This window comes from Perognathus longimembris, chromosome 17 (assembly GCF_023159225.1).
Source record: "Perognathus longimembris pacificus isolate PPM17 chromosome 17, ASM2315922v1, whole genome shotgun sequence".
NCBI classification, from domain to species: domain Eukaryota; kingdom Metazoa; phylum Chordata; class Mammalia; order Rodentia; family Heteromyidae; genus Perognathus; species Perognathus longimembris.
This window is the reverse complement of record NC_063177.1, coordinates 9,650,529-9,661,979: the sequence shown is the minus strand read 5'-3', so window position 1 is coordinate 9,661,979 and position 11,451 is coordinate 9,650,529. Positions and strand designations below refer to the sequence as shown.

The window sequence follows — 11,451 nt, the reverse complement described above, 5'->3', positions numbered from 1 at the left end:
AAATCCTGCATTCCAAAGGCAAAGGTTGCAAATTTGTGGAATTTAAAAGATTCTAATCCCTTCTGAAATTTGGAAGTTCTATTGCAAATTTGTGGAATTTAAAATATTCTAATCTCTTCTGAAATTTGGAAGTTCTCTACTGTACTACTAGGAGCTAGTCTCACTTCCAATAGTATTCCTTTGAGCTATTATTACCATTGCTAAATTTCTGTCTTTTAAGATAGCCGTATATAGCAAGCAAATTGAAGGCTCACATTTTAATAACTTTCTTTATTGTTTAAACATACTGACTTTAAACCATCATTCACTTCTTTACTGTTATAAATTCAAAGAAAGTATGAAGATTCTTTTAGAGAGAACCAGGAAATTGACACCATCACCATCATCAAATCTTAATCTTCAGAAAATAACATCTCCACAAGGGTGGCCTGAAGACACTCAGATTCTACCAGTTTTTGGGGCTGTAAGAAAAGAATAGTTAAGACTTAACTACTGCTACAAAGTGTTATTAAATTATGCCATGCTGAACCTATCAACTGGTTTTAACAAGTTTTATGAGAACTTTAAGGCATTTGCCTTAAGATGAATCACTAAAATACTTGGCTCAAGGGAATGAAGTCCCTATTATCAGGAAGCTCCACATATTAAAACAGGAGACAGCAAGCCCAAGGCCAGCCCTGCCTCAACTCTAATTTAGGATCCCAGGAGCATGACTTTTCTTTTAAATCTAAATATGGATTAAATAGAAAACCACTGATGTAAGTACTTTAAGGTATTATGAGCCAATCAACTTTCTGTCTACACATTTTTTTAGAAAAGTCTTCAAAACACAACAAAGAGCTGGGCCCTAGTGGCTCATACCAGTAATCCTTGATACTCAGGAAGCTGAGATCTGAGGATCATGGTTTGAGGACAGCCAGGGCAGGAAATCTATTAACCAGCAAAAAGCTGGAAGTAGAGTTGTGGCTCAAATGGTAGAGCAAAAAAGCTAAAGGATAGTGCCCAGGCCCTATACACACATATACCCAGAAGAAAAGTGACAGGCCTAATACTTAAATATTTGCATTATTAATAGTTTGGCCAAGGAATGGACAACCCAGTTGCTTTTAGTTTTTGTTTATATTTTTGAGGAATGGTCTTGGCAATAAATATATCCAAGGCTGGCCTCAAACTTGAGATCCTCCTGCCTGTCTCCTACATACTGGGATTACAAGTATGCCTGCCCATCTAAGTTGTATTTTTTTTTTGGGGGGGGGGGGGAGAGGGTAAGTGGGAGAAGGGGACCGTGGGTTACCATTGTTTGAACTCAAGGCTTCATGCTTTTGAGGTAGATGCTCTACTAGCACTTAAGCCATACCTCAGTCATTTTTGTCCTGGTTATTATTTTTTTTTGGCCAGTCCTGGGCCTTGGACTCAGGGCCTGAGCACCTTCCCTGGCTTCTTCCTGCTCAAGGCTAGCACTCTGCCACCTGAGCCACAGCGCCCCTTCTGGCCATTTTCCATATATGTGGTGCTGGGGAATCGAACAGAGAGCTTCATGTGTAGGAGGCAAGCACTCTTGCCACTAGGCCATATTCCCAGCCCTTGTCCTGGTTATTTTTTAATTTTTATTTTGTGCTGGTCTTGGGGCTTGAACTCAGTGCCTAGGCTCAGTCCTTGAGCTATTTTGTTCAAGGCTGGCATTCTACCACTTGAGCCACAGCTCCACTTCTGGCTTTTTTGAGGGTTTAACTGGAGATAAAAATCTCACGAAATTTCCTGTCCAGTCTAGCTTTGAACCATGATCCTTAGATCTTAGCCTCCAGAATAGCTAGGACTACAGATGTTAGCCACCAGTGCCCAGCTTGCTCCAGTTATTTTTGAGATTGGAGTTTTACTATTGCCCGGGTCAGCCTGGACACAGTCTGTTTCATACTTACTGTTGTGGTTAGGAGGAGAGCCCTGAACCACCATTCTTCTTTTCTGTGCATTTGGGGATCCCATGAACGTTTTTGCCCTAGTCTGGAACTGCAATCTTCCTGATCTTGGCTGCTAAGTTTAATGAGTTTTGACAGAGTGCATTACAGCCCCAACATATTTTCAGATAGATACTTACGGTTCCATATTTAAGTAGTGTGGGCACTGCAGTCAGTTTCAGTTTTTGTCTGAAGTCATTATTTGGATCTTTCCAACTATGTCAAACAAATGATTATAAAAATAAATATTTACTTGGTTTATTACAGTTTGCTTAATAATTCACATATTCCTACATTAAAAAAAATCTTTGTTGAAAAGATGGTGAGTAGAGGGGTTTTACAGTTATATAAGTAAGGTAATGAGTGCTTTTTTAAAAAAAATCATGTTGCTTGAACTTTGGGACTGGGTGCTGTCCATGAGCTCTTCAGACTAAGGCTAGAGTTCTGTCACAGCACCACTTCCGGGTTTTCTGGTAGCTAATTGGATATGAGTCTCACAGACTTTCTTGCCCTGGCAGGCTTTGAACTGCCATCCTCAGATCTCAGCATTCTGAGTAGGTAGGATTACAGGCGTGAGCCACCCGGCTTGAGTACATTTGTTTTTTTTTTTTTTTTTGGCCAGTCCTGGGGCATGGACTCAGGGCCTGAGCACTGTCCCTGGCTTCCTTTTTGCTCAAGGCTAGCACTCTGCCACCTGAGCCACAGCGCCTCTTCTGGCCATTTTCTAGATATGTGGTGCTGGAGAATCGAACCCAGGGCTTCATGTATAGGAGGCAAGCTCCACTAGGCCATATTCCCAGCCCCAGTACATTTGTTTTTAAACACTCTTACCCCATCCTTCCTACAGTTTAAAATATTATTCTAAACATTTTTTAAAAAACGTAAAAGGACTATAGTTTTTCTGCTACCCTCGGAAAAGTCCTCATTTAAAGTATTACTAAAATAAAGGTAAAGTCAGTTAAATTCTGAATTTACACCGGGCCCAAATCATTTAATTAAACCTTCGCTTAGCTCAAATGGAACACTTGCATTTAAACTTGAATTTAATAGCTTCTAATTGTTTGACCTATCAGACTTAAAGCACATAACTGGAGCCAATCTAGAGTTCTTTCTACCCACATTTGCGGAATACAGGATACATGGCCACTTACTAGGTTCTTTCTCCCACTTGGCAGTAGATGAACACACACGCTTCGCTGACGTGTTTCAGCCCCTCTCGAACAACTGGTTCAGCTTCACAAAACCAAGAATGTCAGCACAGAATGATTGCACTCACCTCCACATTCTCCTGCCCTCCCCCCCCACCCCCCCCTGTCTCAGACTTTGGCCTGCTGCTACTTTCTGGGGCGCAAGCGAGTCACGGGTCTCGGGGGGGCTGGAAGCACTCAGAGTGCGGGCCACGTCCAAGTCTTCCCTGGCTCCACACCACAACAATGGAAAGCCCATTCGCCAACACACCGATCGTCTGGAGGAAGTGATCTGGTGCTGCCGAGCTACGTTCCGAGGTCGACGGGGAAGGCCCGCGGCGGGGACCAGGGCCGCCCCGCTCATCCCCCTGCCCGCCCGCCCGCCGCCCCGGGCCGCAGCCCCGGCCGGGCCTCACCTTGCACGCAGTCGGGACACCAGCTCTTCCCCTCAGCGTCCTTGGAACCGCTGAAGTAGGCGAAGATGGTCTTGTCTTGGTGCTGTTCCACAGCCCGGTTGAACTCCTCGAAGCCGGACACGCTCACCTCCTCGTAGCGGGCCATGGGGACGGCGCCCGGCGGAGCTCCGGGGGCGCCCGTGGGGACGGCGCCCGGCAGCGAGCCCGTGGAGCCGCGGCAGTCGGCGCCCGGCAGCGAGGCGGAGGAGCCGTCGCAGACCACTTCGGGCAGGGACACCGAGGAGCCGTCGCAGACCGCTTCGGGCAGGGACACCGAGGAGCCGCCGCAGACCGCGCTCGTCAGGGAGAGCGAGGAGCCGCTGCGGACCCGGTCCGGCAGCGAGACTGAGGAGCCACCCCCGACGGCGCCCGGCAGCGAGCGGGCGGAGCCTCCGGGTCCCGCCATGAGGCGGAGCCCATAGGGGGCGGGCGGGAAGTCAGCGCCGCCCGGCCTGGCTACGGGAGCCTCCGGAGGTCATACTTCACCCGCCCCGCTGTTCGGCCCTCGTTTTACCGCGCTCTCGTTGCTAGCTGTCCTCCGTCACCCGAGTTTCCTTCCTAGTCCGGCCTCCGCCCTCGGCCCATTGACAGCTGCTGCCAAACCTGTGGTCGTTCGGCCTCGGGATTCGCCCGCGGCTCCAGGTCCGCAACGGCTCCCCCGCCGCAGTCGCCGGTTGCTATGGCAACGGGACGAGCGGCCGGAAGCAAGGCCTAGTTGGGGTCCCGGGCCCGCCTCCCGGTAGCCGCGCCTCGCCCTGGCCAGGTGCGCTCGGGCCGGGGGGTGGGATTCTGGGAAGCCACACTCGGCGTCACGGATCCGGGGGAGAGGACACCTTGGCCCGGGAGGGCCTTGCCTCTCTCTGTCCCCATTACCTTTTCTTCTTTCTAGCTCTGGGGAAGCCGGAGGCCCGGCGGGGGACTGAGGGGCGGAGCTGAGGGGGAGAGCCCGCGGTGCGGCGGGGCTCCCGGGGGTGGGGGCCCTCGGGTCCGGCGGCGTGTGGCGGGGGTCTGAGGGGATGCCTGAGGCCTGGCGGCGTTTGGCGGGGGTCTGAGGGGAAGCCTGAGGCCCGGCGGGGTGTGGCGGCGGACTGAGGGGAAGCCGGAGGCCCAGCGGCGTGCGGCGGGGGTCTGAAGGGAAGCCGGAGGCCCGGCCGTGTTTGGAGTGGAGGCCTGAGGCTGGGGCCTGGCGCGCCTGCGGGGCCGCCTGAGGCGGGCGGCTGCGGCGGGGAGGCAGCAGTCCGAGAGCGGGCGGCGGAAGCTGCGCGAGCCGGTCGCCGGGATGCCGGCCTGCGGTGTGGGGCTCGGCAGTTCGCGTCGAAGCGTTCTGTGGTCATGGGCGAGGCGATGGGGTGCAGGAGCGTTCCGGGGCACGAGGCGTCGGGCGAGGTCCACGGTGCGGGAGATGCGCGGTGTCCGTGCAGACAGGCAGCGGCCACGGCGGAGGAGACCAGCCGCGGAGTCCGCGGGTGCCAGCAAGGCCCTGGGGACACCTGGGACCGCAGGCTCGCTCGAAGCCGCAAGGGACCCCAGGGCTGTGTGGGTGAACGGGACTGTGGACGAGCCGGCGGTCGTGGGGCCTGCCGGGTCTGCGTGGGTGACTAGAAATGGGGAGGAGGAGGCAGGCGAGATGTGGAGTCGTCACTGCTGTGAGAGGAAAGGGCGTCCCAGCCCTCTGGGGCACGAGTGCGTTTTGGAGCTGTGGTTGAAGGTGCAGGGTATGAGGGTGGCTTCAGGATATTGGGAAGGAAGCAGAGTTGAGCTCCATCCTGTGCCTGAAGGACCAGGGGGAGTAGAAAGGGGAATCCCTGGCCGTGCATCTTGGTTAGAGACGAGCCAAGATGGTGTCACAGGACCCTGGGTGACAGGCCAGGCCAGGGCAGGGTCCGAGACCTCAGGCCTGCCCACAGCTGTGGGCCTTGGGACAGATTGTGAGCTAGCTTCGGGCCTCCGTGGGCAGGCTCTGGCAGGGCGAGTGTCTTCCCCTGTGGTGGTGCCTGGAGTCTTGGAGGAGGTAGGCTATGTAGGTGTCCCAGGTCCTCAGGAACCAGGACGGCCTCTGGAGGTCCTTGGGGGTATGGACTTACCTGAGACTGTGGGTGTACTCAGAGCTGGAGAGATGGAGATGGGTTGTGCAGATACCCCTGGTCTGGAGGACAGGGGCCAGTTGGTTCAGGTTCCTGGGACTGTGACACAGCCGGCAGGCTTTAGAGATACCCCAAGCTTATGGGAAAAGGAGCAGCCTGTGGAGGTCCGGGATGCCTGGGTGGTACCTAGAGCTGTGGAAGAAGAAACAGTGCCTTTGGGTCCCTCGGGCATGTGGCAGAGAAGACAAGTAGAGGAGGATATAGGCTCTGAGAGTATCCCTGGCCTTTGGGGTACAGGGCAACCTATAGGGATGCCTTGTGCCAGGGAGGAGGAAACTAGATGTAGGTGTGACCCAGGATTCAGGGAAAGGATAGAGAGGAGCTTGTGGGTAGAGAGGAGCTCTGAAGGTAACCCAGGGTCATGGGGCTTTCCACACCCTGCAGCACTCTGTGGTCCTGAGGAGTGGAAAGGAGGTTTACAGAGTGCCCAGAGGCTGTGGGCTCCAGAACACGCTGCGGGAATACCCGGGACTTCAGGAAGGGAGACAGATTGTGTGAGTGTCTCAGGACTGAGGGGAACAGGCCAGCTGCCGGAGTTGTCCAGGGCTGTGGTGCTGGGAGACAGGGAGAGAGGAACCAGCTATGGTGTCCTCCCAGGCCTGCAGGAGAAGCAGCAGGCTCTGGGGGCACCTGTGGCTGAGACAGAGCCAGAGCTGATTAAGGAGACACACAGTGGAAGTGTCCTGAACCTGTGGGGAAGAAGGCAGAGTGAGAAGCAAGAGGCTCTAGGCCCTGCAACTTTTCAGGTTCCTGGGCTTGTGAATCAGGAAGCTGTTTTGGGGGCTGCCTCCTGTTTATGTGGGAGACGGCAGGCTGTGGGTGTATCTGAGACATTGGGGATGCCCAAGGCAGCAGGGGTGCCCAAGGCAGCAGGGGTGCCCAAGCACAGGGGTACCCCAACAGGAGTTCCCATAGCTTTGAGTGTGCCTGCCAGAGTGCCTGCTGCTGTGTGGGTGCCTAGCCCTGCATGTCAGGGAAGCCGCTCTGAAGATGGTATGAACCCAAGGGGCAGGGCTCCTCCTGTTGAGGTGCCTGTGGCTCCTGAGGAGCTTTGGTCTGTGGGAAAGGTTGCTGATTGTGGGGCTTTCTCCTGTTCATTGGGAAGGAGGCAGGCTTTTGGGGTTCCTGTGGCTCCTGAGGAACTTGGCTCTTTGGAAGCAGAGACTGGCTCAGAGGGGTTTTCAGGCTTGTCAGAAAGGAGACTGACTGCAGGAATACCTGTGGCTGCAGGGCTCTCCCCAGGTGGTGGGGGGCCTGTGGCTCTCAGAGTGCCTAGGCCTGTGCTGGAGGAAACTGGCTCTGAAAGTATCTCAGGCTTGGGCATGGAGAGAGGGGCAGAGTGGGGATCAGCACTTGCCAAGGCTTCCACGAGTATGGGGATGCCTGCTTCTGCCAGGATGTCTGGGTCCACACAGGCGAAGACTGTCTGTGGGAGAGTGTCAGATTTATCAAGAATCAGGCAGACTGCAGGGGCATCCATGGCTGTAGGACTTGAGCCTGCAAGGGAGGAAACATTCTCTGAGGGTGTTCTGGGTCTATCAGGAGGAAGACAGACTATTGAGATGCCTGCGGCTGCTAGAGTTGCTATGACCCAGGAAGTCTCCACAGCATCTGGGGTCCCTGGGCTCCTGATGGTGGGAGGTTGTAGCTCTGAGGATAGCATGGGCTTGGGGAGGAGAACCACTGAGGTGCCTACTGTTGCCAGGCTTCCTGGACTTAATGAGGCAGAGGAAGGCACTGAAGGTACCCCAGGCCTGTGGAGAAGCAGGAGTAATAGAATAGTCCCTGGGGCTGTGCGGGGACCTTTGCCTCTGGAGATGTTTACAGCTGTGGGAGCTCCCATGGCGGGTCATGTGCCTGGTGCATTGTGGGTGACCTCATCCTCTGGAGAGGAAGATGAGTGTGCCTTAGGCCTGTCCATGTCGAGGAGACAGTCCACTGAGGGAGCTGGGACTTCAGGCCTGTCCATGTCCAGGAGACAGTCCACTGAGGGAGCTGGGACTTCAGGAGGGGAGAGGGGTGGTAGAAGGGCTATGGGACTGGCAGGGAGGGGCCAAGCTATGGAGGCATCTTATACCTGGGGACATGGTGGTAGGTTATGGGGTTCTCCAAGAACTATGGGGGGAACCTGTGAGAGTACTTCTGGAGTGGCCAGGACTAGAACTGCTGTGTCCCCAGTTTCACAGGTGGAAATGGGCCCTGGCCATTTCAGAAATCACCTGCCACAAAGTGAGAGGAGACAGGGAGGAGGAGGATCAGGAGTCAAAGTAAGGGGGAATGATGTGAGGGAGGACAGATTGAGATGGGCACATCATTAATGGGGCGGGGGTGGGGGGGATGTTCTGGGGCTCTGGGAGGGGGCAGATTTGGGGGGAGGTTTATTCTGAATGTGAAGGCACAGGTTGTAGGAGTATCTGGATAGAGAGAGAGGCACTAGACATGCCCCAGTGTACATAGGGGTGACAGTTTAGGAGCTTTCCTGTAACAGTGGGGAATGGGCAGGACAGGGGTGCCCCAGGACTTTGTATAGGGGAAGGTTTGCAAAGTCCAGGGTGTGAAGTGTGCTCACGTGTCCTGAAACTGGGAATCTAACTTTTTTCCTAGTGGAGTGTGAGGCATTTGTCATGTGGAGGCATGTGTGGGGGAGGGGGCAGTACTGACCACTTGGAAGCTGCAGCTGCCCTGGCTCCAGTTCTTCAGTCTCCAACCATCTGTGACCTCAGCTCCAGATCTGTAGTGCTGTCAGGCTAGTTAGGACTGCCTCCTGCATGTGCCTTTTCCCATCTGCATTTTCTATTATGTCTCTGTAGCCCTAGAAATGAGGAATCTTGGACAGCTGTCTTTATTATGTTCATACAGATGTATCTATTATTAAGTATCCAATATGTAAACTTTTGATTTATGTAAAAGCTTAAGTGTGTGTGTGTGTGTGCACGCATATGTGTGCATGTGCACTGGTCTTAGAGTTTGAACTCAGGGTTTGGCCTCTGTCCCTGAGCTTCTTCAAGGCTAGTACTCTACCACTTGAACCACAGCTCCACTTCAGGCTTTTGGTTGTTCTGACAGGCTTTTTTTAAGTGGTGGTGGTTCTGGTCTTTGTGCTTGAACAATGCTTGGGTGCTATCCTTGAGGTTCTTTTTTGCTCAAGGATAGTGCTCTACTACTTGAACTATAGCTACACTTCCTGCTTTTTGGTGGTTAATTGGAGATAAAGAGTCTCACAGACTTTCCTGCTCAGGCTGGCTTCGAACTGTGATCCTCCAATCTCAGCCTCCTGAGTAGTTATTATTACAGGCCTGAGCCACCAGTGCCCGGCAAGCTAAGCTTTTCCTTTTTTTTTTAAACCTTGGATTTCCCAGAGGATGTACTATGCACTTTGAAAGGACAAATTCCCCTGTGTGTTTAAAACTAGCCAGTTCTTAGAAAACCAACTTAACTCAACAAATGGAAAGTTCCGTTGTCTACTAAGTTCACAGTACTGTGGTGTTGGGGAACTAGAAGATCAAGACAAGCCCTTAATCCTCCAGGAATCTTGTCTGGCTTGCAAGATGAGACATAGACCTGTGGAATAGGTAAATAACAACATGGGACAAAAACCCTGAGGGGTAGGGCCACTAAAATGTATAAGGAGGCCTTCAGAATAGCAGAAGCAGTTTACCATTGCCTGGCCCCTTGTAGCTTACCAAATGCTCCACTGTTCATGGCCTTAGTGTGAGTGTGTAGGGCTGGGCAAGATGGGGGAAACTGAGGATTTAGCTATTTAGTGCTAGATTCTGGTTAAATCTAAACATTTTGATTCCCTGGTTACTTGAGAGGGCTTTTATTGTTGTCTTTTAAATACTGCCTTTTGAGTTGTGGTTAGGATTATTATTATTATTTCTAATGTTGAATTTATAAAACAACCCCGCTAGAGTGTTAATCATGACACAGCTCTGCTTTGTGACTGTTTTGCTGTAGATTCTTGAGACCTGAAATGTGTACTGAAAAGGGCCCAAGAGATTGTAAAAAAAATATTAACTTAATTCTTGAAAATGAGAAGCTCAAAAGTGTCTGAGCAATCACTCTTAGTGTGAATTTCTATGGGTTAATACAAGGATTGTATTCTATGAACATGGCAGTGTGTTTTTAATCTATGTTTTATTATCTTTTTTGTGTGAGGACTGCTGTTCTAAAAATAGCTGTTTCCTTTTAGCAATGATTATAAGGAAGACTTGCTGGATAACTGAACCATCACAATTGTTCTACACTATTGAAAATAATGGGACCAGGCCAGCCAGCTTCTACCTGTATTCATCTAGCATCCAGTACACAGCTAGATGGGATGTGTGACTCCAGGCATCATACCCAGGTAGCTTTGTTTTTCTCCAGGTAATATGGTAAATCTTTTCAAGCATGAAAGTTGAAAGAGAAGACTGAATAATTTTGAAACCACCTTATAGGTCCAAGCGTTATTAATGATTTGTTCTGGCTTTTTATTGGATTCAAACCAAGTAAGAAAGTAACTATGTTCTTGTTTGTTTTGCTTTATCTTATGAGAGGTACTGAAACTTGAACTCAAGTTCTTGTTTTTTTCCACTGGAGGCCTACCACTTGAGCCACAGCTCCACTTCTAGCTTTTTGCTTGTTAATTGGGGATGAGAGTCTTTCAGATTTGTCAGCCCAAGCTGGCTTTGAACCTATATCCTCATCTTAACCTCCTGAGTTTCAGAGGGTTACAGGTATAAGCCAACTAACTGTATGTCCGGCTGGCTTAGAAGTATTTCATTGACAATTTTTGCATATGTGTTCATCAAAGAAATTGCCCTATAATTTTCTTCTTTTTTAGGAGTTGGGTGGGGTGGATAGTTCTGGCATTTCTTTTCTTGTGCTCTGTTTGGAGTATCAAGGTAGCACTGGCTTCTTAGTATGAATTTGTTAGCATTGTTTCCCTTTCAATTTTATGGAAAGATTTGAGGACTTTTCAGTCTAGGCTGGCTTTAGACTTTGAAGCTTCCTGAGTAGCCTAGATTACAGGCATTACCTACTGGCGCTTAGCTATGCCCTATCTTTAGTTTCCATTAGTATGAATACCTTGAGTCTGACTTTGTTTTTGTGATATACTTCTGAAGAATACCAGCTAGTTATTTGAATTTTTTTTTTCACTTTGAGTTTGTCTGGTCTTCTCATAATTGCATTGAGGTTATATACCTGGGGCAGTAAAAGCACCAGTGTGCTGCTGAGTCTATCTTAGTACATTGTATCAAAGTATATGCTGTCAGTGTGTAGTCTGTTTGGCCACCTTGACTTGGGTTGTTGATTAAGGTGGTCTCTGCTATTTTCTAGTGTAACGTTACTTTTGGTGTAACATTACTTTTTTTTTTTTTTTTAAGTGCTTGTACTGGAGCACTTAGGGACTGGATGCTTTCCTTTAGCTTTTTTGCTATGGCTGGTGCTCTTTTCACCAGTCACAGCTCTACTTCTGGATTTTTGCTCGTTAATTGAAGATAAGCGACTCATAGATTTTTCTGCCCAGGCTGGCTTTGAATTGTGATCCTCACATCTCAGCCACCTGAGTAGCTGGGACTTGCAGGCTCCGCCACCAGCACCTGGCTAAACTATGCTTTCTAATGTGGTTGGTTATTCATTTGAAATTCAATTTGGTTGATTGGTTTCTGTTAGTGTTCATTTTTAGGGTTTTATTTCCTCCCTCCTTCCTTTCCTTTCAATCTCC

The 11,451-nt window shown here is 50.6% G+C and overlaps 3 protein-coding genes across 5 annotated transcripts in view; 2 read left to right on the top strand and 1 right to left on the bottom strand.

Annotated features, from left to right (window-relative positions):
- Positions 1–344: 344 nt before the first annotated feature.
- On the bottom strand, positions 345–3,811 carry Txndc17 (thioredoxin domain containing 17). Its single transcript, XM_048367130.1, has 4 exons — positions 3,559–3,811; positions 3,107–3,188; positions 2,096–2,171; positions 345–461 (listed from the first exon to the last, which is right to left on the bottom strand). The coding sequence occupies exons 1-4, from the start codon at positions 3,701–3,703 to the stop codon at positions 393–395; spliced, it is 372 nt and encodes a 123-aa protein (XP_048223087.1). The 5' UTR covers positions 3,704–3,811; the 3' UTR covers positions 345–392.
- Positions 3,812–4,018: 207 nt separating this feature from the next.
- Positions 4,019–11,451, top strand: part of Kiaa0753 (KIAA0753 ortholog) — a 64,455-nt gene continuing 57,022 nt past the window's right edge. For 2 of the 3 annotated variants that reach the window (XR_007213838.1, XM_048367128.1), the window contains exons 1-2: positions 8,963–9,313; positions 9,934–10,089. Coding sequence is in view for 2 of the 3 variants with exons in the window: in XM_048367128.1 (XP_048223085.1) it covers positions 10,000–10,089 (90 nt within the window). In the remaining variant the exon portion in view is untranslated. Of the gene's footprint in view, positions 4,361–8,962; positions 9,314–9,933; positions 10,090–11,451 lie in introns of those variants that run through there. The other variant, XM_048367129.1, reaches the window with a different exon arrangement.
- LOC125366438 (collagen alpha-4(IV) chain) lies at positions 4,824–8,059 on the top strand. The gene is made up of 2 exons (XM_048367127.1): positions 4,824–7,700; positions 7,749–8,059. The coding sequence occupies exons 1-2, from the start codon at positions 4,877–4,879 to the stop codon at positions 8,057–8,059; spliced, it is 3,135 nt and encodes a 1,044-aa protein (XP_048223084.1). The 5' UTR covers positions 4,824–4,876.